The 27,174-nt window shown below is 45.5% G+C and overlaps 2 protein-coding genes across 5 annotated transcripts in view; one reads left to right on the top strand and one right to left on the bottom strand.

Moving 5' to 3' along the window:
* The first annotated feature begins 324 nt into the window (after window positions 1–324).
* insm1b (insulinoma-associated 1b) lies at window positions 325–1,776 on the top strand. The gene has a single exon (XM_041954479.1). It carries the CDS (start codon window positions 325–327, stop codon window positions 1,774–1,776), a length of 1,452 nt encoding a protein of 483 aa, XP_041810413.1.
* Window positions 1,777–7,310: 5,534 nt separating this feature from the next.
* ralgapa2 (Ral GTPase activating protein catalytic subunit alpha 2) overlaps window positions 7,311–27,174 on the bottom strand; it is an 84,905-nt gene continuing 65,041 nt past the window's right edge. For 2 of the 4 annotated variants that reach the window (XM_041953151.1, XM_041953154.1), the window contains 3 exons: window positions 13,065–13,186; window positions 9,582–10,669; window positions 7,311–7,478 (listed from right to left, as the gene is read on the bottom strand). In XM_041953151.1, coding sequence (XP_041809085.1) covers window positions 10,488–10,669; window positions 13,065–13,186 — 304 coding nt within the window. In that variant the 3' untranslated portion in view covers window positions 7,311–7,478; window positions 9,582–10,487. The remainder of the gene's footprint in view (window positions 7,479–9,581; window positions 10,670–13,064; window positions 13,187–27,174) is intronic. The other 2 variants (XM_041953153.1, XM_041953152.1) reach the window with 2 other exon arrangements.

Here is a 27,174-nt window from a genome sequence, read left to right as displayed (position 1 = left end):
CATCTGCTAAGCTATCTGCACATCCTCCAACGAAATCCACCAAACACAGGCTCTAAGCCCTCCCACAATCAACTCCACTGGGACGACGGTTTCATCCGATTGGTCGGGGATGCTGCAACAGGGGGGGCGAGAACAATAGCATCATTCCGGCATAAAAAGAGTGGAGCTATGCCTTGGAGACGAAAACATTTCAGCAACAGAGGGATCGATCTACTGGGGAGATAAAGTCCCATAAGCTTCTAGTGTTGCCATATTTTTAACAAACCTGGATCCTCGAGACTTCACCCACCTCCCCGAAGTGCCTTTCCGCTGTTACTCGCCAAGATGCCAAAAGGATTCCTGGTAAAAAGAAACAAGAAATCTGCACATGTTTCCTACAGGACTCGGTCAGACGAAGATGACCTCCAGGAGCCACCCACCCCAGCTGCCTTGCCGTGTCAGGCGGACCCCTCCCCGCCGATGTCCGTGGCGTCCAGTCCGGACCGCGCAGCAGCATCGCCGGATTTCACAGCAGCTGAGGCGCCGGTGCCAAGACTGGAGAAGCCGGCGCAGTTCGGCAACCCTGAGGCGGTGTGCCAAGCCCTCTACAGCCCCACCCGGCCCATCAGCAAGGAGCACGACAGGGGATATTTTGAGCGAAGTTTCAATCTAGGCTCGCCCATTTCTGCCGAGTCATTCCCGACACCTGCCTCCCTCTCCGGCCTGGACCATCTCATGTACGCCCCGGTCGATCTGAAAATCGGCACCAGCAACAGCAGCCGCAGCGGCACCACCACCAGCAGCCTCCCGGCACCGAGCAACCGGGTCGGTACCAAGAGACCCGCGGCGGACGGCACAGAGCGCAAATCCAAACCTGCCTCCAAGAAACCCAAAGCCATTAGAAAACTCAACTTTGAAGACGAGGTGACGACTTCTCCCGTGCTTGGTCTCAAAATCAAAGAGGGGCCGGTGGAGATGAAGCCAAGGGCGCAGTCCTCCGCAGGAAACAAACCTTTAGGGGAGTTTGTGTGTCAGCTGTGTAAGGAGGCGTATGCGGATCCCTTCTCTCTGGCTCAGCACAAGTGCTCCCGCATCGTCAGGGTCGAGTACCGGTGTCCCGAGTGCGATAAGATGTTCAGCTGCCCGGCCAACCTCGCCTCTCACCGCCGTTGGCACAAACCCCGGACCACCGGCGTGCCGGCGATGTCACCCGCACAGAGCATCAAACCAGAGATGGCCAAAATGCCACCGCTTGGTGTCAAGTCAGTCTCCGACGAAGCCAAAGACATGAGTGACAGAGACACCCCGAGTCCAGGTCTGTCCGAGTCTGGCTCTGAAGATGGCTCTTATGACTGCCAGTTCTGCGGGAAGAGGTTTAAGCGACAGGCATACCTAAGAAAACACATCATGGGACACCAGGCCTTGCAAAAGAAAGTGCTGGAGGAGCACGGGTTTCAAACCAGCGACCGCGCGGCAGAGCAGGCTCCGGTCTCATCCTCCTCCTCCTCAGCAGCATCATCATCATCCTCCTCCTCAGAGGAAGCCTCAAACCAAAGCCCACTCAATCTGAGCCCGGTGGACTGCCTGCTGTGCCCGGTGTGCGGGGAGAGTTTCACCAGCAGGGCCGGCCAGGAGCGACACCTGCGCCTCATGCACTCCTCCCAGATTTACCCGTGCAAATACTGCCCCGCCACTCTCTACAGCTCGCCGGGGCTCACCAGGCACATAAACAAGTGCCACCCCTCGGAGAACAGGCAGGTGATCCTGCTCCAAATGCCGGTGCGCCCCGCCTGCTAAAGACAACACAAAAACTCGTGCCTTTCATGGGGGGAATTTAAAAAAAAAAGAGAAACAAAAAAGTGGCTTCGGGGTTAAAAAAAAAAAGAGTTTGTGATGCTCACTGCCATAACTTTAGGCCAATGAAAGGCAGGGCGTTTTGATGTTTAAGTGGTGTTTAATGAGGTGTCTTTTCCATGCCAATCAGTGATTGTTCAATGCTTCTCTCTATATTTGAATTACACATAGGCCTATTTTGAGATTTTCTTTCTCAAATTAGTTTATCAAGGGGAAAAAAAGAATACAAAGCGTTAGTTTGACTGTTAAAGGGTATTTTTCTAGGACAGCACACGTGTTCAATGATAGCTTCTAGACCTAAGAAATGTCTTACGATTCTCAGAACCCCCCCCCCCCCCCCCCCCCCCCATCAGAGCCTTCTGGATCCACCGGCCGTGATTGCTCCATCACTGTAGCTTTACGCTCGTTTGTGAATGACAGAACTCGCCAGCTGCGTGTTGGTGGGACGAAAAGAAGAGTGACTGAAGCGTCCCCCCCCTGTAGTAGAACCACAAATGCCTTTAGTATACAGATACGCCTAGTCCGACATAGCCTACATACACGTCCAAATCCCGCTGTATAACTGCCTTAAAAAAAGTCATCATAGACTGTCTTAATTTTGAATGCTGGCACATATTTTATTATTATTATTATTGAAATTGTTGCAATATTTTTCATCATATGTTTATTTATTTATTTATTCTAATTATTTTATGTAACTTATTGTGTTTGTTGTGGTTTTTTCCTGTGAATCGTTCTGGCAGTTTACATGTCGTATAGCCAAAATGTTTTTATTCGATTTTCCTTTTTTTTTTTTTGTTTTTTTTTTTGTTTTTTGGGTCAAATTTACAGTATGAGTTGTGATATTTGTCGTGGGTCGGGTTTTAATCTTAATCTCCACAGCTCTTGTAAAAGGAAAAAAAAACAAACGTAAAGCTCTTACCTTAGATGCAATCTTTTTTAAGGACAAGTTATTTTTCTTAAATGTTGGCTTTTATAGCGCTTTGATTGTATGTGTATATCGTTGTTGTCTATCGAAATAAAATATTTTCAAAAGGACACACGTCTCTAGGTGGTTTCACTTTTTCAGGTGGGGGTGAAATAAAATAAAAAAGTACGCGCTGTTGATGAGCTTCATGTCTTCAGGAAAAATCAGCACTTTTCTGGAGGAGGTTTTGTATTAGTGACACAAGTTTTGAAATAATACGCCTGTTGATCCCAGCCTTGTTTATTCATGATGCGTTTCTGTGATGGTCTTTCTTTAGGAGGGGGTCTATGGCTCATAGCAAATGATTTGCAATACATAATCATGCCGAGATGACATGGAAATGAATTCATGATTTACTTTTAAACAAGACTTGGACGACTTTGAGGTGTTGGAAAAAGCCTCTGATTTACTCTTATTTTCAGGACACAAATTGAAATAATTACCCAGTGCGCTAATGAAAAATCTTTACCCATATCACCTTTATACTGAAAGAAGCTCCTCACTGTATTGTGTGGATTTAGGACCTAATTATATAAAAAATGCGGATGCATTTTCTGTCTATACCACAACTCGTTTTTACAATGAAAAAGTGCAGCTTTAATCGCGCTTTTATTGCCCATCATGTGGTTTAAAGCTGGTTCTCAGAGTGGTCTCGGCGGGCCACCCCAAAAGTTTTAACTATGTCAGCATTCAAACGCCTGCAGCTCCGTCCTCCTCTGCACCGCCGTCCCTCTCACAGCGGGTCACACTCCAAAATAGTGCGAATCTATTTTGTAGTCCTCAGCAGGAAAAGGAAACCTTAGAAGCCCTCTTGGCCAAACCTTCGTCTTCGATTCGCCGTTTATCAGACTGATTTGCAGTAAATCATTGCTGCAGTGGCTCAATAGACGCCGTTTCGCTGCCATAGAGAAGCACTTAGGGCCCAATCATAAATTCCCTGCTTAATACCACGTCAGGACATGACAGGAGTACAAGGAGGTGGTGGATCGCAGCTCACCTCTGCAGCAGTAAAACATCTGTCTGCTGTGGAAGACTCACGCAGCTCGCTTTTTGCTGGTTTTGTGTTGATTTAGGACGCACCGGGGCTCAGTTGGCTTTATATCTGACCTCCAGAAACTGCAAAGCATTAAATCAGCTGTAATTTAGCAGGCAGCCTCCAACTGTGCCATCTCAGACTTAAAAACACATGCAGTCAGCAGGGAGTTATCCTCAGAGCAGTGCCGATGATGGTGAGACTTGTACAATGCGTTATAAGGATGGGGGGAAAAAATCACCCTCACACTGACTTTAACTCTCCTTTGTTTCTGTTGTCTCTGCTCATTAAACTCTTCACCAGTCCAAGGCCAAAAAGAATAAACTTTTTTATATGAGTGTTACTCCCCCTTAAGGCCTCAGTGACAATACATCAAGACAGATTGATTTGAAATGTGAAAATAGACCACAGCCAGCACTGTAACACATGAAATAATACAATCAGGCAGTAATCACAGAGAATGTCAGCCATGGAGGGGCTGGGACATCCAGCCCCTGCCTGTTCTGTTGCAAACAGTCAATGATGACAGCGCGAGTTGGGTGAAAATGAGGTAACATTAGGCTTTTTTTTTCTCTCACGCACTTTTAGGGATCCAATTATGATCAAGTGCTTTTCTCGCTTCTTTATGTGACCCAGGTGAGTCAGGGCACCTGTAGGTGCTACAACCATTGCACCTGTATCTCCAGGGCCATTATGTTAGCCTCCCCTAGGCAGGGCTGAGCAGCAGGGGAGACAGATGGGAGGAGGGTCAGGTTACCCCTGCTGCCGCTAGTACTGCAGGGCCAGGGTCAGAAAGCCCATGGTAACAGCACCAACATGTCAGCACATACACAGATAAAACCCACACGGAGCACTCCACAAAATCCCAGGTCACACAATTAGCAGACGTGTTGTTGAGGAGGAAGAATGACGAAGACGGGCAGAATTTCAACTTGATTTAATGAAATGTTTCAATTTTCACATTTCTAATAAAGATAGGAGGACTTCGGTCGTTAAAAACAGTTTGATATGTTGACAAGTAATGATGAAATCTTCAAGCTTTTTTTCATCTTTCTCTTATACAAAGATTATATTACAGGCATTAATATATTTATATTCAGAGGGCGCCGAAGCCCTCAAATTTGACACAATGTACAAGGATTTCTAAAACGAGAAGAAAAGCAAAAACATACTAGGACTAACACTAGCTCATTTTCTTCACGCATGTAAGACGCACAATCCTTATCTTGGTCCGAACTAACATCTCCAGCAACTAAGCCACCAAAGGGGGAGCACAGGCCCCTTCAAGAGACAGCATCTATAACCTACAATCTTTAGATCAGCATCCTGTGTGGTTCCTCTAAGTGGCTTTGGGGGAAAACAAAAACCATAGATGTGATCCAGGCCTATGTATCTATACATTCTTCAAAGAAAGAAAGAAAGAAAAAAAAATAACAATCCTCCCGCTGTTTGGATTCCCCATTTTCTGCTCCGAGGAATGAACAAACACGAGGAGGAGGCGAGATGTGAGAGTAAAAACGACAGGAGAGCATGGGGAAAGTAAGGCATAGTAGTGCAACAGATGGGGATAGTGTTGCAGCTTGGGTGGAGCCCTCAGAGGGTGTGAGTGTATAATGTGTGCGTGTGTGTGTATGTGTTGAACACCTGGCTACCATGACAACCCTAGCGGGCAGGTTGGAGGAGTGAGAGCCCCGGCCTGGCTGTTGCTAGGAGAGTTGTTAGAGTTCAGCTCTGGCATGCCACCTAACCCACCCCCCCTCCTCCTGTGGCCTCAGGAGGCGACATGGGGAGAGGCTCATGGGAAAGAGGAGGAGTCGGTGCCACTTGATTCCATTCACGGATAAAGACGGAGCAGGACACCACCTATAATAAAGACTAAACAGAGAGCCATGCGATTCCAAATCCATCTGTTGTAGCTGTTTTTGTTGTGGGAAGCAGTGACAGTGACCTTTAGAGGCGCGGGCGAGGCCGACACTTTGTTTTAGAGTGCTAACGAGGAGATGTGACGCAGGGTTTCCATGGTTTGTCTCAGATGATGAAGAGGAGAAACTAAAATCTGATTATGGGGAGCAGGGGTGGGGTGTGGGACAGCATCTTAGGGGACAGACATAACACAGGCACTGTGAGAAGCTCGCTCAGAAACTCACACATACGTGCACACACTCGCTCTCTCACTCACACCAGTGCATGGAGTTAAGATTCACCTGAGGCTCTGGCGGTATTTTTCCTCTAAACAGCACATGAATACATAACACAACACGACAGCAAAATAATTCATCAAATAGTCCTTTCTATATACATGTAGCAAACATCAGCAAATAAAACTTAAAGCAATTTACATCCAAGAACAGAGAGACACATTCGATGCTAGTTAATCAATGACAGTGAGTGCAAAAACGTTGGTCGGGAACGCTGGAATGTCGATGTCTTAGCTTCACAGGACAGGGAAACTGATAGCCGAGGAAAGAGACAGGAGGAACTTATTCAATTACCGGACATGAGCCTATGTTAACGACATCAGAAAACAATTACAAACGCAGTCTTTTCTCATTCCAGCAGAGTTGCATAAATCAAATCAAGACACAATCCATTGGAATTCACTTAAAAAGGAAAATCAGAGTGATAAAAAAAACAAAAACAAATTTCCATTCAGCTCAAGTTAGAAAGACGTCATTGATTGTCCACTCTGGGTTCAAAACTATTAAAAATCCTGTGACCGCACATGCTACAGGGACTGTTTAGTCTGTGCAGCAGTACCGTGTGTACAAATCATTCTGGGGAGGCGTTCCCCACGCATCAGTCTCTTCTCCTTTTCGCTGTAGGGAGATGGTCCACCGACGTGGTCCAAGCTGAAGTGGTATCGTTGACACAGAAAGGTCGTGGCAGGTGCAGGAGGAGGTAAAAAGGCAGACACGTTTATAAATGGATACCAATCTCTTGTGCAGTTTTAGCATGATGCCATTTACAGCTGTGTCATTCAGTGCTTTGTCACATTAAGTGTTGAAATAGATGAGATACAGAAACAGGGTAAAGCAGTCTCCTATTCCCTTACTATAGTAAGAACTTTTTTCTCTAGCGCATGCCATGTCTGCACTAGAAAGTGAGAGTGAAAATGATTTTTTTTAATCACATGCTGCTTTAAGACTTCTCAGTCAAGTCTTCCTATGTTGCTGATTCTTAAGCTGAAACCACCGGGATGAACATTAATAGCTTAGTCACATGTCCGCCTCGATTAAGCAGTTAAACACCACGACAAATGGAAATGTATCAACGAAATCAACGATTGCCACATAAATTAAAAATTGCAATATGCTCCAGTTACATGTTTATGTGAAACAAAATAAAAACAGAGAGAAACAATACACGCAGAACAGAACAAAACAAATCTCTTGCAGTCTTGCAGTCATGGCTGGGTGTGTGAGGTTCTTCGAGAAAAGATTAAAGGTTGCACTCTTGGGGGGGGGGGGGGGGGGGGGGTTTGTAGAGCTCAGTTAGAGGATTTGCTTATAGCGCTCGCTGATCGGCGGAGTTTTCCGGAGACTCGGTTCTTTGTGGCACGGGGCATTGTGGGAGAAACCTGGTCGGCAGAGTCCGTCGGTCCTGAGGTGCTCCCGGCTTCGGTGCTCACGCTGCAGGTGAAGGACCCTGGGGGGGGGGGGGGGGGGAGGAGCTGGTTAGACATGGCAGGGGCTCATTGGATTTTGTGTGACTGCTGCTCATCCCGGCATGCTTTGTCATGCATGTGGCTGCTCCCACAACCGAAATTACCCACTTCATCAGATTGTCACCAACATTCACAAAACTTACAATGCAAACTGTAGAAAAAAAAAAGTGTCAGGCATTGAGTTTGTCCTACCCCTTAAGTCATCAGAATAAGGACTTGAGAAAGCGAGTAAAACATTTCAGAAATGACATGCCTGTTTCACATGCTGCAGATAAGCAAAGCTTGTTAAAAGAGAAGCTGCCTTTCTTCCCTGCACAGCTTTTCCAGATGCTTATGGGATATAAAAAATGAGAGGTAACCTTTGTAGCTACCAGGGAAAAAAATGAAAGAAAAAGTATTCAATTCGCAGTGTGACAGTAGAATGCTTTGAATGAAAATAAAATTACACATTATGCTCTAGTTGTGAACATGCGGAGCCTTCCCATTGTCAAACATTGTCCTTTTACAAAAAAATACAAATAATAATAATAAAAAAAAATTCACATCCATGATTACGGGATGGCAAATAGTAATATGCTGGGAGGTGGGCATCAAATGCTGGCGAGGACAATCAAGTATTGTGAACGCCGCTGTAACGTCCTCAGTGTGCCCCTGACCAAACTGTGCCCCCCCACCCCCCACCTGCCTCTGCCCCATGCCTCGAGTTTAAACAACTTTTCTGCTTTGTGGAGATGGCATCTGGTTGCCTATTTTCTTTCCTGTCCTTTTATTTCCTGCCATTTTTTCAGAGGCATCTCAAGTTGCAGCGGCTAAAAGGAATGGCAGATGGCTGGAGTAACAGACACTCAGCAGCACAGTGGACACCGGCAGCATCCAGGGCCACGGCTCGCTGGGAGAGGAGGGCTGGGCTGTGGATGAAACATTGGGTGTGTGTATTGTGAAGGGCTAGAGGGGAGATGGAGGGGAGGGGGGGTTCCAAACGTGCATTTCCAAATCTGCATATGAATATAAAAAGAAGCATTGGCTTGGCTAAAAATGTGGGCTGGCCTTATGGACCGAACAAATCCTGCATTCCCGTATTCTTCTACTCATTCCTACAGTAAACACTTGGTTTTTTAAACTAAACGCCAGCTGCATGTGCTGCCTGCAAAGACATATGACAGACAAGAGGACGGCAACCACCTATTACAGCTAATATACACAGACAATAGCGCGGTACAGTTCACCACCCACTCAACAGACTTCCCTTTTCGTTTAGCGGCCATTAAGACATGCTGCACTAAACAGTCATCACTCCCACTGTGGCACTTAATGAGTGTGGTTGCATCGGTTTCCAAATGATGTTCTTCACTGTACTATTGCCTTATGTACGAATTTTCATAGTAAGTAAGTAAGAAAAAAATCATCTAGATTCAAGAGGCTAATGTGTCATTATTATCATCATTATACCCCAGCATTTCCGCTCCTTGCTCAGCCAAAACTGCCTTGTGGTAAGGTTAATTTCAGACGGAAAGAAGAAAGGAGAGAAAGAAGGAAAGAAAACAAAGAAAGTCTTTAAATGGCCCTGCTACCCCATTGGTCCCCTCTGCAGCAGTTCAAACAAGGCTTTAGATGACAAAGACGTCTTCCAGTGCGGCAGGTGTTAGTCTCAGAGTCTGCCCCAGGCAAACAGGCACACTCCAACAGGAGGAAATGAGGGGGGTGGAGGGACTGAGGGGAAAAAAAGGAAAGAAAGAAAAGAGAAAAGTGTTTGCTGGGGGAAGAGATAAAGGCGCGCCACATGCAGAAGCGAGGGCCAGAAGTGTAGCCGTATTGTTCATGCTGCTACTTAGTCAGGTGCTAATTGTCCCCACCGTGCATCACTTTCAATTACCAGCCTGGCCTAAACAGTAGGACACCCCCCAAATAAACAGCCTGGTTTCTCTGTCCCCTTCCCTTTGTCAGAGCACTCAGTAAATAAAGCGTGGTTAGTACTAAATGAAAAAAGGAGGGGCGGGTGGGGGAACAGCCAGGATGAGTGAACGAGCGAAGGGGTAGGTCGTCCACTGGACGGATACAAGCTTCCGGTCCGACTCGGGGCTTACCTGCGCCATAAACAGTATTTGGACCTTTAAGATATTTTTAATCTAAAAGGGAAAAACAGAGTAGAGCATCATGTGAGAGCAGTGGACACACCGACACACACCATACCACACTGCAGCAGAACACAACACAACGCCGCTGAGAAGCCAGTGATTTGGAGGGATGTTCGTTCAGATGGCGCGGAGGTTAGTTGTCACTGGAGGGTTTAAAAAACACACGCGGTTACCTGCTTTGGTGAGGGGTCAATCAACAAGTGCCAATTTTCTGAAGAAACCTTCAGGCTAGGAGGTCTGGTGATAAATCTGTCCAACTCGCTCAGAATTTTGAAATACAAAACATGAATGGTGGACAGTTTACTTGGCAGCAGCAGGCTGAGAAACATTTACCACCTGTGTTACTGCTAGAGAGGGTTATAGGGTGAGAAAAAAGAAAGATGGTGGGGCACCTCAGAGGGTCACGGGAGCTTTCAAGTTGTTTAATCCACTAGAGTGAAGTACTGCTTTCTCGTGTACAGTTATTCATTTTGAAAAAAGGTTAGAGGATGAACAGAAAAGAACAAACCAATAAAAAACTGAGCAAAGCAGTGCAGGTGCAACACAGCAAAAGCAAAGCACTGTGGATGAAGTCTGCACGACAGATGGGACTTGCTCATGCAGGAAGCCGTGACTGGCTGGACCAAAGTTGCAGGATGAGGGTGAGGTTGCATTCAGGAACGTGAAGGACAATGGTGTGGAGGATACTGACAAGCCAAAAAGGTAAGGAGGTGGATGACGGACATGGGACTGCTGGGGTTAAGTGCCTCACAGTGACACTGGTGAAACACTGCAGGAGCGCTTCATCTGGCCATCAGCATGCAGACTCTGTACTTGAATTCCAGACCCGCTTTCCACTCTCACAAAAGGGCTAAATCAGGCGCAACCCACAGTTATTCGATGATGGCGGGGTCCACAGTGACCTAAATGAATGAAATGATGGATGTTGGTGGGGCTGGGCGTCATGCCTAGTGTGGAGGAAGCAGGCAGAGTCTTACAGTCCAGTTTGGCCCAGGGGTACTCCATGTCCCAAACCATCCCCGGCCAACGCCTGCACGCTGTCATGGAGCATGGATGACATGTTAGTGGCAGCAATGGGAGCCAGAGCGGGATGGAACGGACAGACATATGGATGGACAAACTCGCAAACCCGCACGCACGCACACACGCACGCACGCACACACACACGAGAGGGCTGTAGCATGTGTCAGAAGGGTGAGAATGAGGAGCAGCGTCAGCCAGCCAGCACTGCTCCAGAGAAGCTATAACCTTGATGGGACACACGCGATCAGGCATGATAGACTACAGTGATAAAGGGTACTTAGATGTATTATATATGTGGCCTAGAGCATTAGACACATCATGACGACGGTTGTGGAAAAAACAAACAAAACAAAACTGTGTTTTAGCTACGGAGCAGCCTGTCATTTATAAATAAGCTTACATGAAATCACACACAAACAATTGTGGTAGGTGGGAGTAGTGGCTAGAATGGATTCATCTGCTAATTGACAGATAGAAAAGTAATATTATTAGTATTATCAAATGGGAACTGAGCTGGTCTGAGTGATTGTAAACTTCACTCCTATCCAGAGATAATTGTCAGATTAATTGATAGAAAGTTGTAGTTGTAGTGGTAGTAGTTTCACCCGGTATGTGTGTGTATGTGTGTAGAACACTTCTGGTTTCACGCCTTACACTCTTAATTTCCTCTGTAATTATTTGTTGGGTTTAAAATGAAAAAACAAAAAACAGTATGGCAGACTCACATAAACAGCATATTCTGCGTCTGCTTGTCAGAGCACTTCAGTGATGCTTTTACTGAACAGTGAAAAACTCAAACCTAAGCTGCCACGTTTCCATGGCTGCACCGTCACATAAAATATAGATTTTCTACATCATGTTACACTTTTTTTGCTCACAAGAAATCATTGATAAAAACGTGCTAATTTTAGAAACTTAGCACTAAAACAACCTTAAGAGGTTAAAGTTCCCTCTTCTTCAGGAAACTGCTGAGCAGAGGTGAAATCACTCCTTGGCACTATTAGAATGGTTAATGTACAAGAAAATGTGCTGCAGTACGGTATGGAGTTAGCAAGTCCTGGATAGAACATGAATGACACACACACACACACACACACATTAATCTATTTATGTGCACAGATTCCGGAGAAATACAAATTGCCGTTCAGAACCAGTTTCCGGAGCAGTGAGGGCGACACAACAGCCTTACAGACTTCATTATGTTATGGCCTCTCACATTAGCCACAGCATATGTCCCATGCTGTGAAACATTATTCTGAAGCCTGGCTAAGCTCTCTAACCTCACTCTGTCCAGCCACAAAGGAACCCATGGTTGAAACGGCCGGCAACATCGCTAGATTTGCTTCCACTCTTTTTCTCCCCCCCCAGCTCTCCCTCCTTTATATTCCTCTGGACCTACCTCCCCTCAGTCCTTCCTGACCTTTAGAGGTCAGTCTGGGGAGATTTTACACCTCTGCAGGAGAGATGGGCAAACAATATGGTAATGTGGCCGACCACCTCTTGCCTGCCTTCATCCTGAATATCACACCTGCTGTCTGAGAAGATGAAGTCCTACACACACTCACTCAGACAGTCACACAGTCTAGAAAATTGAGACATTTAATTCTCACATGCCAACATATGGGATAAAAATATTACGCGGACTTTAAGCCACCTTTAAAACTTATGAGCACTGACAGTTTTGAAAATGACAAGATGGTGTGGTATTGTGGAGCGCTTTCCTCGTCAAAACAGAACGTGTGTCGAGATCCAATAGAGTGGAAAAGTGCAATCCTGTATTGATTTCAGTGCTGCTGCAGATCGATCGGAGCTGGTACAAGTAGGAACAAGATAAGACACGTTTTCCATTCTATTCATCACGGAATGATAAGAGTGCTGTGTTGACATCCGCGAGCTGCTGTTTGTCTGTCGGATATCTTAAGTGTTGGTGAATGAGCTCATGAAGACACACGCGCGCAAACATGCACTCTGCAACCGCCATTTAACAAGGCTGCTTATATTCATAGGAAAGTAATTGCATGGAAAGATGCAGTTTAAAACAAGAAGAGATGAACAAAGTAGCGTGAGTGGGGCTTGAGGAAGTGGAGAAGGCAGAGTGTTTGAAGTCGGCCGGATGGCGTGAAGAGCCGGGCCCGTCGTTTGATATTCATCAGCGAGCGTGGGCGTGGAAGAAGAGTGGAGAGAATGAAGGGGGTGGAGGAGGCGATGGAGAGGAGTAGGAACAGGTGTGGAGGAGAGACTGATATGGAAAAAAGAGCCAAGAAAAGAGACGACGAAGAAGAGGGAGTGAAGAGAGAAAAATGCGCAAATGTTATGAAGGGATGGAGAGACAGAACGAAAAAGGGGCCAAAGAGGTAGAGTGGAAAGAACATGAAGGAGGACCAAGATGCGGAGTGGATCATTTCTCACCTGTCCCACTCATTGGATAGCCAGGAGAGGGGGAGAAGACCTGTGAGGCAAAGTCCTCGAAGGTCATGACCTCTCTGTGGTTCTGAACAATGGCCTCCAAGTACAGCGCCCGCTCCTCATAGCTGGTTAGCTTTCGTTAAGGAACAAAACTCAACGGCAGGTCAGAGATTTCAGAATGTCATCGAGACATCTATCTGTAAGAAAGCACGGGTTTGTCAGTTAGGAACAAGTCGCAGCAACAGTCACAAATCACATTTTTTCAGTGCTGCACTGTGAGACTGAGGCGGGAGAGCGAGAGGCAGCTTTACCGGCAGGGCAGCTCCACCATCAGCAACCCAGCCAGAAGCAAAGATGGAACAATCAGCCATGCCACACATCCCCAAATGAGAAAGCAGTCCCCAAAATAATCATAAAAAAGAAAGAAAGAATACATCGCTACTGGCGTGATGCTCCAAACCTCTCCTCGCCCCCCTCTCATCCCTCTCTTCTCTCTAATAGAACCCCTGCTGCAGGCAGCATGTCTAGGACCACCCTCCCCGATGTGCTGCCTGCCACTTCTCCGTGCCATCAGGGGGAAAATTGGAGCCATTTGAAATTCAGAGTGACAAGCAGTGACTGGAGCCTGGGCAGCCAGCATGCAGGATGGATGGCCGGATTTGAAATGGGAAAGCTCAAATTAATAAATAAATAAATAAGCTGGCAAAAATGGCTGCCGGGTGAGGGTGGAAAACATTCTGATGGCCATTATCATATCATTATCATATATACATCGTGCTACGTCTGTTGTGGAATGGAGGCAAGTGCTGGATAAAATATGGTGCAGGGAACTGTTGGAGTAAAAAAGGTCTTTCTGATGGCATAATGATAGCAAACACTTTTCACACTCTGACTGTGTGTGTGCATGTTTGACAATGAGCCTGATTATTCTCACGGCTGTCTGTTGTGGCCATTTTCCTTGATAGATGAACCTAACAAATTGCTCAACAAACGCATTCTCACTCTCTCTCTCACTTACTCACACACACACACACATTCAACTCTACTCGCTCAACACAGAGGGCCCCTCCCCCTCTGCTCATTACAACTGCCAGGGTGGAGTGGCACTGGGCTGTTGCTGAAGCCAAGGCTGAACCAGGCTGAGCTGAGATAGGCTGGACCGGGCCGAGAGGCTCTGGTCTGGGTTAGATAGATAGGACGAGACAGTGACTGGGCAGGGGGCCTGCTGTGGGCACATGCCGCCACAGCAGGGGCCAAGGCAGCCATGACCAATGGCTTTGAGAGAACCGTGGCGAAGCGGGGATGATGGGCACCTGAGCCGGGAGGCACCAGGGAGTACCGTGGCCAAGCTGCTCACAGGGACAGAGATGGACAGAGGGCAGAATAAGACAAAGGATAGAGTAATAGAGGATGATAGGGAGGCAGGATGGGCTTGTATATTTGCGATGTTCAGTTTGTCTAATATAATCTATTTGCATGTCATTTAAACAGCAAAAACACGAGTAGCATTATTTTACCATGAAGGCAAATGTAGGCAAGTCCACGCTGCTCAGCAAATTCTTTTTACCACTTTGTTGAAAAACAAACACCTAAGATTTGGACACTTGTCAGTACAGAACACCAAGAAATCCATTAAGGTACAAGCTCATATGTCCTACCCCAAGTAGAAAAAGAGAAATGGAAGACAAAAATGAAAAAAAGGGACCTTTAACTAATGCACTGTCTCCATCCCCTACAGGGCCAACCCCTCAGTTTAAGAGATGCAGGCCGCACGCCTTTGAGCACGTGAAAGCACTTCCTTCTTGAGCTTTATATCTGTCCTCCAGTCAAAGCCAGACAAGCAACGTCACTGCTTTCTGTCACTTGCTGGAAACAGTATTGGACAAAGAGTGGGCATCCCAGTCTCTGCTGCCATGGCAACCTGGGTCACAGCTCTGTGTGGTGGGTCATATCCAGGCTTTTATGGATGACAGGCAGGGAGGGAGGAAGGATGTTTGTAAAAGTACAAAATGTGCCAAGATAGGTAATAAGCGGAAGACAAAATATAGTAGAAGAGAGGACTTAATGAAAAGGAATGAGCGAAGTTAGAAGGAAGCCGAGAAACGAAAGACACGGGAGGACGAGGAGAGAGAAAGAGAACCTCGGCACAGCGTGGGTCAACAGAGCCATATGGCTGTCCATTATCAGAGATGCAGATGACTGGAGGCCTGTTATTGAGATTCCTAAAGCAAATATTGACTCCAGCTGGAGCAGACGCTCTCCCTGACTCTGACACACGCCTCTCCTCCACTACTTCCTTCCGCTGCCCTCTATCCAAGTTAGACAAATGGATTATAGTGGGTAAGAAAAAAACTTCAAAGTCTAAAATGAAGGGAGACAGTGTAGAATTATCAAGAGCCGAGAGAAAATATATGACCAAGGGAGAAGGACGGGCGGTGAGGGAGGGAGACTAATAAAAGGTATTTTGGAGATGAGTGAAAGCGAGAGCCATAATCAGCTCACTTAAGTAAATGTATGATGCTATCTGTGGGTAAAAAAATTGCTGCACAGAAACCAGACCTGATGCACAGTGAGGGGTAATCTTGCCTCCTCTCTCTTGCACTCCCTCATCTTTCTGCTGGTCTCTAATTACCGAGCCATGGGCACAGCTTGTTCCCCTGCATATGCACAGATGCTGCTGCCTCCATGCAGTAACTTAATCAAGGGACACGTCCAGATCAGGGAGGCAAAGGCTATGTCCATGTCATGGACACCAAACCTGCTGACACTGACCTACTTTAGGGGAAAACATTAGCTGCAGCCACTGCTGATGAGTGCCTGGCTAAGCTTCGTGTTTGTCACAATACTTCTCTGGTAAGACTGGATCACAAACTGTTATACTTCATGAAAATGTGTTATGAAAGCTTTTCTGATGAACTGCAGTACTGTATAGCATCACCCTCCACTATATTTGATGCTATAAATAAATCTCATGAAGCTAGGGATGAAATATATAAAAGGGAAAATGCAGACAGGTCTACATTTCTGCAGATGGACTGCAATTTAAGTCACCCGTGACATAACTGTCATTTACGACTGAACTGGGCGGACAGGCAAGACAAGCCGATGTGTGGGAGGGGAGTGTGTTGTGCCACTTTGGGAATTTCCAAGGAGCCCCTACGTTCCAAGCGGCTGCATTCCTATTAGGGAGAAGAGCGGTAAAGCAATGCAACGTCTATGGAGCATGGCAACCATTGGGATAGTAACGAGAAAAAAAAAATCTCTCAGATCTGAGTTAATGTAAGACAACTTTAGCTGGGAGACTGATATTTGGAGACATGCATCTTGCAGTCTCGGAGTTATGACGGTGATGAGGGAGTAAAAATATAAAGACAAAGACATATCCAGTCTATTAATCTAAAACATTTAGACATCTTAAATAATGTGTAATGTGTGCTGCTCTCTCTCCTCCTTTTCTCACTAGTGGGGACAAAGGCAGTGACTTAGGTGTGGCATGTGTTGGCTGAGTGCAAGTGTGTATCTGAAACACTTGGACTAGTACACAGACGCACGGGTCAATTATGCACATACACACAAAATGCAGCTTACGAGCCAAATAATAAATGTTGTGTGTGGCTGAACAAACACTACGAGAGGCAGACTCCAACATCAAACCTGTGAAAGCACATGTGCGTGTGCGTATGAGTCAGCCTACGTGTACATGCATATGTATCTGTGGGTGTGTGCACGTATGTATACATATGCATGCATGCTGTCCAGATGGCGGGGGGGGGGGGGGGGGGGGGGGTGGCTCTGAGGGAATGGTGGGGGTCAAGCATCTTTGTGGATCAAAGCCAAGGTCAGGGCAGCTGCAGTGGCCCATGTTCAAGGTGAATGGAGGCCTCAGATGGCTCTTCATTAGCAGGCTGCTCCATCCCTGCTGGACCCCATCGGCCAACAGCCACCAACCTTCATCATCATCATCTCCCTCCCTTCTACTCTCTCTGTCCACAGGGACCTGTCCTGAAAACGCTTGTCCACTGGGATCCATTCTGTGCCGTGCGCAACCCCACCCAGCACACGCAGACACGTACACATGCTCACACATGGGCGCTTGTGCATAAGAAGACACACAGACACACACACACAATTCCCCAAAAGAGCCTATGTTGACCTCTGAACTGGTGTCTCTCTGGAGAGCAGCATCCTGACCATCCAGCCTCCGTCTTTGTGTTCCTCAGTCCTCCTGCTGACAAAAGCCTCACGCCACCACTGGCCTCTGACACACACTCAGCATCTTTTGAATACACACAGCCAGCAGAGAGCGTGTACTCCTTGACTTGAAGGTACTGTGAATGTTAACAGTTTATATTCAGTGTTTTCTCACCACCAGCACACTGTGTGTCTCCTTGAGGACAAAAACACAAGTGAATGTATTACCTTTCTCAGAAAAATATGGATCTTAAAATTAGTTTTAAACCTACATTGTTAATATCCATGTTTACAACTGCCAGTAGTCTTCTTCCCTTATTTAACTGAAGCATTGCAACACTTGTTTAACTGCCACCAACTGTCCATCAACGGAAAAGCATGAGCCATCAGGAACGTTTACTACTTTACTACACCTGCATACACAAACATGTGCTTTGTGCTAGTAGGGTATGAGATACAAATAAAACGGAACACAAAAACTCAACTGACATGGCAATGAAGTTTTGATGAAACATATCATTTACCAGTATACTACATGACTGCCTGTCTTGGCTACAATAATGAAAATTGATATTAACTTGCGGTTCCTGCAAACATCCCTGAGTCCACCCTGGTCCAGTGAAAATAACTGGCACACACCTGTGTATAAACGGTCCCACAAGGTGAACACCAAACCATTAAATGAAAAAACCTTCAGGCAGGCCGGACACAGATTCTGGAAAAAGTATTGTCAAAATTGTTTGGTTTTAAAATTCTCTAGCGTTTACTAGGCCGCCAAACTCAGTAAATGTCATAAGGGTCTTGGTCAAGAGACGACAATGAACCTAATGACCACTGTGTGACAGCCCATCTGGAATGAGCCAAGAGGAAGTTCTGAGAGCATGATGGGACAAAGAAAACCCACCAGTGCTATAGCTGGTGAAGACGAGATAACACTCAACGCCTCAGGAATACCATCCCAACAGTGAACTGTTATTGGTTGCAGCATTATGCTATAGGGATGGCTGTCAGCAGCAGCGACTGGGAGACTGCTCAAAACTAGAGTGGGTTCATGCCAAGTGTGCTTGAGGAGCCCTGCAAAAATGTCATACTGGAAACCTGCTTTGTGCTTTATTTGGAAAAAAACAAGATCGTGCAAGATCTTCTGCAGTAATTGCGAAAATGAACAGAAAGAATAAGACAGGCAGATAAACGTAGACTCTCTCTCTGTCTCTCTCTCTCACACACACACGCACACACACACACACACACAAACAATCTGTTAATAAGGCAGGGCAGAGAGTGATGGTCCAGATTAGGCAAAAGAGCATTAGCAGGGGTTTTAAGACGCCCTATACTGTATTTCACTGCTTAAGATGCAATTCAATCCACTTATAAATCACAAATCAGATTACAGGTGCAGGAAGGGTGCCTGCTCCCTTCCTTTATGTCAAAGATACCTTTTTCATTTTGAGTTTATAAGAGTGCAGTGCCACCTTGAGTGGTTGTCTGTTATCTATCGGTTATCTATAGACCCGTAATTTGAATAAGGAACCTTGAATAAGGAACTCAGAACGTTTACACTATTCTTGTTGGCAGGACAAACATGAAATACAAGTATAGGGTTTAAGAGATTGAGACTAAGACAAAAAGTTTCAAGTTTTGATTTTAAAGCCTGAATGGAGTCAGACTGTCTGGTATGAGCAGGGAAATTATTCCAAAGGGGGTGTGATAGGAATAGGCTCTGCTGACTGCTTTTTAACTCTGGGGACAGAGAGGACCCCTGTATTCTGAGAGCGGAGAGCACAGGATGGAACATACTGCAAGGTTTAAGGAAACCAGACAGGTTTGAAGGGCATGCCAACTTAAAATTTTGTAAGAAATCATAAGCACATTAAAGTCTAATCTGACATGAATAGATAGCCGGTGGAAGGAAGCTAAAATTGCCGTAATACAATCAAATGCTCTAGTATTAGTTAAAGCATTCTGAACCATTTAAAAACTTTAAGAACTGGCCTGTGGGAGGCCTAACAACAGCATGTTACAATAATCAAGTCTGGAAAAAACAGAGATCACACAGTCATCGAGAGTTGTCATTACTTCATCAAACTGGTGTCTATGTCAAGCAGAGCTGACCAGGCCGTTTCATCAGAGCACAAAATTACCTGACATCCAGTCTTTCAAAAATAGACAAGGAGGACAGTAATTTAATAATTTTGGAATGATCATCTACTTTTACAGGCACATAAAGCACAGTATGGTCAACGTAGCAGTGGAAATTTATTCCATGACTGTATAATTTAGCCAAGAGGTGAAATATAAAAGGGAAAACACAGAGGACCAAGAACAGAACCCTGAGGTACTCCATATTTAACAGAAAACTGTGATGTGTTACTATTATAGTAAACATACTGCTCTTTCAGATATACAAGACTTTAAATATGTGAGAGCCAGGCCAGACACACCAATGCGTAGGTGAGATAAATACGCTGCTTTGGGAGTGGACACGACACAACACATCTGTAATTCAACACACACAGTAAGAGGCAGAACACTTCCAGGTTTGATCCAAACCATTTGCGTTCCAGTCTCCTGTACACCTGCTGAAGAGCATGTGTTTCTTCAGTAGACCAGGGTATGCACCTCTTTGACCGCCTTGTTTTGGTAGGAGATCAATGAGGGGCTACAACGAAAGGAGCCAGGTCCACAGACAATCAGTCACCAAGTGCAGTTTACGTCGATTGACCAATGGGGCTGTCGACTTCAACTGCACTTGAGACAAAGAGACAGAAGAAAGAAGGGTGTGGCAAGAAATGTAGGTTTCTGAATGTAAGATATTCCTTTAACATGACAAGCAAGAAAACAGCAGACAGTTCAGAAGTCATTTTCTGAAAATTATGCCTTATCCCCGTATGAAACTGATTCCACTTCACCTTGAGAAACACTGTGTGTGAGGGAAATTTGATTAAATTCTAACACAGATGTTCATTAAAATAAAAGAAAAACCTGTTATCCAATGGGGACACAATCAGGAACCACAGCAGGTTTACATAATCCTCAGAGAGAACACATAGTTGACCATGACACCTTATGGTTCTGTGAGTTTTAATTGGAGAACTTAATAAAAAACAAAGTCACAAAAAAACTTTGCCATGCATGGGGGAGGAACCACTCCTATGCTCCTCGGGCCTCCACAGCAGCAGCCAAGGTTAATCCTGTTTGTAGAAGCGCTGGTGGAAAAAGGGGCTCTTGTAGTGAAGAGGGACAGTTTAGAGATGAGGTGGAGGGTGCCTCTAGGTGCTTGACCCCCTCCTCTCTTAGCCCCACATCTGCCCATTAATCTGGGCCAATCAGCTTGACCTTGGTGAGGAGAGGAGCTCAGGAGTAGCTCACAGCACCATTGACTTCCAGTTGTCACATAATTGGCCTGTTAAAAGGCAGGGGCGGGGTGGCGTGGGGGGGGTTGCTTGGTTGTGCCATGTAAGTAGTGTAAATAAAACAGATGTGGTCTTTTTTTGTTGAAAGGCATAGTGCCTCACCTCCTCATTCCACATGCACACTACCACAGAAATACTGTCCATCCATATGGGTTGTGTCTCCTGTTTTAGGTGTCAGATTTGAAAAATGACTGATGATATTAACAGTCATTGGACTGGCTACCATAGGAGGTAACGAAAGCAGAGCGGTGTAAGATGAACATGTTAAATCAACAGGGGATCACAGTGCCATCTCCAGGGGGCATTGGTGTGGACAAATTGATTAGACTGCATATGGATGAGCTACGGAAAGATAAAAGATTCAGAGAACTGGCATAAAGGCTGGGAAATGTACAGAGGGGCTACACAGGGAAAAGGATTGGTAGAGACACAAAAACAAGGGACAGAACTATGGGGGGAAAAAGGTGGAGATTGAAGGGGGGGTGGAAAAGAAGAGAGGAAAAGGGATAAATCTGAGCAGGTGTTGATTGGAGAGAGGCCAGGCGGTGAGTGCCAGCCGTACCTGTTGTCACAGCGAGGGCTGAGGTGTGAAGCTCGTCTCAGCAGAGGCCCTTAGAGGTGTGAGGTGATTATGGGAAAACGGGGAGGAAGACGGAGACATTTAGACGGAGAGACACAGAGAGAAAGACAGATTGGGACAGAGAGAGTGAATGTGGCAATAAAGCTGGCTGCTGGAATAATGGCAGAGTGGGAAGGAACAACAGATTGAGATGGATAAAGTGAGAGCGTGCATGACAGAAACTAGCCAGCAGGGTGATTGTAGTGTGTGTGTGTGTGTGTGTGTGTGTGTGTGTGTGTGTGTGTGTGTGTGTCCCACTCCCATTTTATATAGCAGCTACTCAAACCTTGGTGTCTCATTAAACAGCTTTTTGCTGTAGACACAGCAGCAGGACAGAAAAAGTCTGAATGTGTCACAGATGCATTATGGTGAGTGGAGGTGTTTGTGTGTCCATTTTCTGGGTGTGTACAGACACAACATCAGATGCTGTAGAGGAATAGCTGGTTTCTGAGAGTTTTAACAAGTAGCCTAATTAGGAGCGGGTCCAGGAAACTGGAGCTCAGGAGTCCCAAAGGAGTCAGGTCAAACAGTAAGCCCAGGTTAATGACACCTCCTGAGGGGTGAGTTTCCCACAGCAAGAGCTTTCTAAGCTCCAACCTCCACACCTCTCTACCGTCCATCTGGCATTCAGACAGCGGGATGGGAAGTTATGGCTGTGACATCACTCCTAACCTGTGACATCATCACTGCCCATCAGTGATTTCACATAGGTTTGCCACAGCTGCACGCAAAACCTGATGTCTGCTAGCTGGCATGACCAGGTTATTTATGAGCTGACTGGAGGAAGTAGTCACCCATTTTCTCAAGTCTCGGGCAGCCCACCATTCCACTGGGGGACAGTAAAAATCGATTTTTTCTCCACAACAAATCATGGGAGCAGCATCTACACCAAAGTCAATGTCGACCTCTAAGCTATCTTAGGACCGACTGATAGTTAGGGGTTCACGGCACATAAATGATAACACAAGTCATCCTCACAACACAGAGAAACAAGATAGCCACAAGATGCCTGGTGACATCATAATTTGTTGCAACATGGTTTGTTCAACACAACACGACTGCCATCAAAGCTTGCAGGGCTTGTGTATTCAGATGAACTGAGTCTGTAACCAATCTCCTTTTCAAAGGACTCTGGTCTCCATTGATGAGTCCTAACGCAGCAGCCTTAGATGTGAAACACAATGGATCGACATGATTAATCAAACACAGGGCCATTATAGCCAGACAGTCACACAGGCCTCCACCGTGCATTAACAGAAAGTCATAATAAGATGAGCAAAAAGGCTCACAGGGATGAAGATTAACAGATACAGTTCTGTGACTGGCTGGGTGAGAGTTGTCTCTGAAGGTCCCTTTTGTCAGTGATGATGGCCAGAGTGACATGAATGCCTCAGCCTTCTGGAAACATTATTAGGTCAGGACAAAGGTGTGCATCTTATGAGCTATCTGAGGTGAATATGCGTCATATTTTTCCTCCAGTTCCTGATATTTGAATTGTTCAGAATCGAGACAGGGAACAACAGCATCTATCTGATCTCAATTTGAACCTTTAATAAAAAGTCAAAGATGAAACCGAGAAGGGCACACTGGAGCTCGTCTTTGATTGAAATCCATCTGATTAGTTATGAGGCATTTCACCTCTTCTTTCTTCCAACTTTTATGATGAAATTTGTGGCGTGATAATTACTATCAAGCAACAGACTCAAACTGAAGTTCGGCCTACCTGTTTACACCTCAAAGCACAGCAGCGATCAAAGTACCCTGGTGTTCTATAATCTATTTGACACTAGAAAAGCAGTCTGACACAAATTGCACGAGGAGTGTGCCAACTCCGGGTCATGCCAAATGACTCTGATTTTAACCATACGATAACACTGTTCAGACGAGCACTGATGAAATATTAAAACTAAATGAACACAGGCTTCTGCAATTTTAATGATGCTTGTGGCATGTGCAACAGAATAACTGTGATGCCTTAATGACAAGCATCTCTGTCTGCTCCCCCGCCAAGACACGCAGAAGTCTCTTGTTCCTCCATTGCCCCCACTCTGAAAGGTTCATCGGGCCAATCAGGGGCCCTGGCCTTATGCAAAATGCCAGGCATTTAGTGGGAATGATAATGATTAGCGCTAGGTGACATATGATCATAACTGTTTTAGTTGTGGGTTAGTTGGGTTAGTTACTGGGGGCAAGAATGATTTCATTTGTTCTCATATTTTCATTTTGGACATATTTATATCAATGCAGACACTGGACTGCTTGGTCAATTTGTTGATAATATTGCTCAAATGATGTTAATAATGACTGATGAATATATTTGTTGTTGAAGAGCCAAGGATATGATGCAAATTTTTTGGCTGCAAGGCAATTATGGCAATCCGCACGGTGAGCACTCAGCCCAATGTGCACATTGCTTCCATGCAAAAAGGCTGTATATGTAGGTCCAACATCCTTATCAAAAGGCTTCCCAATGTGAAAGCAAGATTGTAGTAGTGTATGTCTCAAATTAATGTGCTGGGTGCGTAAGGGGCTGCCAGGAAAAGGGGCCCAGCTTTCGACCTGCTATAACTGTATTGGATGAGGAGGACAGCAAAGGGAGATGTATATATGTATTCACACATAAGCATGCACACAGAGAGAAACCCACACACAAAACCTTGGGCAAAAAAGAAAATGGACTTCTGTGTTGGCAACAGCTTTTTCCTAATCCTCGCCCCTGGGCTATATTGTGCAGTCAAGCAGGCTATTACATGGCAACAATTAGGGGGGCTGGAGCCCAACACCTGGTCGTCTCCTATTCTGGTCCTTCAGTGGCAGCTGACTGTACAGTCTCACAGCCAGGTGGCCCTCCTTCAATGACATTAGCTAGTCACTCCAGGGTTAATCAGGAGCCTGCCATCATCCAGTGGGCATGCATAGAGCCCCATTCAGACTGGAAGCTTTTATGGGGAGAAGGATGACAATGTTGTTATAAAAACTTGTTCAGCTGAAGATCTCAGACAGAGAGACCAAATAATCAAAATGAACTTGGGGGAGGTGTCTGGGCCTCTCAGATTCGTGGCCTAAGTTCAGTGCGGTGCCTTGATTGGCTCGAGCAGAGCTAGCGGCACGTCAACTGTGTATCCTGCAGATTATAATGGACCTTTTCATGGGTGGACAAAAACAGATGGAGGAGCGGGAAGTGCTATACATCCATGCAGATGGGTGATGATGTGGGGGGAGGCAAACTGGATTTTGTCAAAGTCGGCAGATACAAAAACAAGTGGGTGTAGCTAGAGCGGTCCGGCTATATCTGCCTGCACAAAGCCCCATTCCAAAGCCCCCTGGCTTGGAGATCTGAGGGTAAATAACACTCATTAGAATAACAAAAGCTATAGATTTGTACCCAAATCAGCTAGAGTCTCACCAATAGTAATTAGAGGCTATACATAACTAATGAAGATGTGTACACTACATTAAACAAAGGCACTGAGAGCTGTTGTGTATCTAAACATAGAGTGCTGGATAAGTGGATGTCTGCAGCACAAAGCTGTTCTTACATTTCAAAAACAATAAGAATAAGCAGGATACATTAGGAAAACAGAAGTGATAATTGTCTTTTATATCAAATTTAATTCTAATGTTATAATGTATGGCAAAGATGCATTTGTTTTTTTTTTTTTTAAAGGTTCCACTACTTTGATGTGTTGTGCCTGCGTCCACAGCAGACAATGCATTCTCTTTGTTTGACATCAAACTCAACATTATTACAGCCTGTTGCAGTGGAGAGACACAGGAAGATTTGGCCCATATTTCTCAGCGCTTCTCTTTCAGCCACAACCACCACTTGACAATGAAACACAGACTATTAGTATTAACACATCAAAGACTGCTTTCTGTAAGAAGAGGCAGACAATGCACAGCGATGCATACTTAAATGTTTTGTTTTTGTTATTGCTTTGTTTGTCCTGCCTTGTCTGTCAATGCAGAAAATTCCATTTAGTGCAAAAATGCAAATGCTGCGAGGCACAAGGACATCCTCTAAAAGAGAACAATGGCCACAGGCCAGCATAGGAGCAGACAGTGCCTTTGAACCATTTAAAGAGGCATTAATGTGCAACTTATAAATAATCAACTAATTCCTTCTTAAAACAGCCAATTAAGTCTGTGACATTAAAAGCGACAGTCTTATTTAAAAAGAAAAAGAGCAATCCTAGTCTCAAAAAAAAAAAAAGACCCTGAAAATTCTATGGCCATTTAGGGACAAAGAAACCCAATAATGTCACACGGTGTCTTCACAAGAGTCCCCCCCCCCCCAAAAAAAAAAAAAAAAAAAAAAAAACCCGGGGCCACATCATAGACGAAGAGATTCCAGCGGAGAATGATGAGTGACATTTCACTGACATTTCCCAGCAGCATTCAATACAGGGCTGTCTCAAGACGGCATCAGAAATATCTATGGATATGCTTGCATGTGACAGAGGCGTTAAGGGATGTGGGTGCTTTCAGGGGACGGCCTCAGCTCTGGGGCTGGTGATGAGGACCACGGACCCTGGGAGATTGAATGGTAATCACTGGAGCACAGATAATGGATGATTGAAGGCTCTTTCTACACCGCTGTTGGATTTCAATATCAGAGAGGCCCTAGAATTGGGATTCTTATCAGGGGCGGTGTGTCAAACAAAGGAGAGCTGAGCGTGAAATATGGGGTCCAACTCAGGCACACGACCATGGCGATTAGCACAAGGATAAAAAAGGCCGCGCAAACAAAAGAGGGCAGCTTTAGCTGGACAAAGGGCTGTCCACTGCCTTGTAACAAGAGACACGGAAGGAAGAGGGGACATAAAGGAAGGGAGAGAGTACTTGGTGGTAAAAAGGAGGACAGGACAAGAGTTTTGCTGAGATGGCTGGAAGATGAATAGTGACAGAGCCAACTGTTAAAGAGTGTTCCAGATTCCCTGCTTCTGAAGAGGAATAATGGAGCAGCAGGGATGAAATGCAATATACCCCGCCTCAAAGCCATTCATACACATCCAAACAAACACACATTATCATTCACGTACACACAAACACACATGGTGGCACGAGGCTTCACATCTCTGCCAAGTCCATCACAAAAAAACAAAACAAAAAAAACAACAAAATTATTCCCATTTATCCCCGGATTCCAAGCGCTACAGCTTGCCAGGAAAGCTCATTAACCCTCCCTTCAAGAACCCGGAGACAAAAGAGGGGAAAACAAAACATAACTAATCAATGAGAACGCACCCATTGAGGAGTGGGGTGGGGAGGGGGGAATGGAACATGCATCCATTTGGATAACCTGAGAGGGCTAACAGCTTTTGCTTTAGTGTTGCGCTGGCTGGCAACGGGGCGGAGAAAGAAAGTTCATTAATTAAACAGGGCTAGGGGAACAGATGGAATGGCTAGCTGGATGCTTATCACTTAAAGCAGACAGACAGGTTTTTACACCCGTGCTAGAAGCAGCGCCACCACACATCAATCACAACGAACATGTCTTCTTAACGGCAGCGCAGTCGGCACTAGTCCAGTGGTGACACTGGGGTCACGGTATTCTGGCTGATGGACAGAGACCGATGACCTATTAGCAAGAACGTCATGATAGCAATTTTGTTTTTTTGTTGATATTTAGCGAGGACATTTGGAGTGTTTTTGGACAGCCTTTCCAAGTGTATGGTCTTGTGTTAACACCCAAACCAACACAGTCATTCCTTTACATACAGTACTAGTAGCCAACCTGGGATGATTACTCACTGTGAGGTATTTGTTGTTAGTGACATCAGAGATGCATGACAGCTGTTAATTTAATTCAATATACCAAAATCAAAATTTATAGCCAATTATTTGTTAGTCTGCCATGCTTCCTGGACTTTACTTTGAAATTTTA

Source organism: Chelmon rostratus, chromosome 15 (genome assembly GCF_017976325.1).
Source record: "Chelmon rostratus isolate fCheRos1 chromosome 15, fCheRos1.pri, whole genome shotgun sequence".
NCBI lineage: Eukaryota > Metazoa > Chordata > Actinopteri > Chaetodontiformes > Chaetodontidae > Chelmon > Chelmon rostratus.
This window is presented reverse-complemented; position numbering and strand designations above follow the sequence as displayed.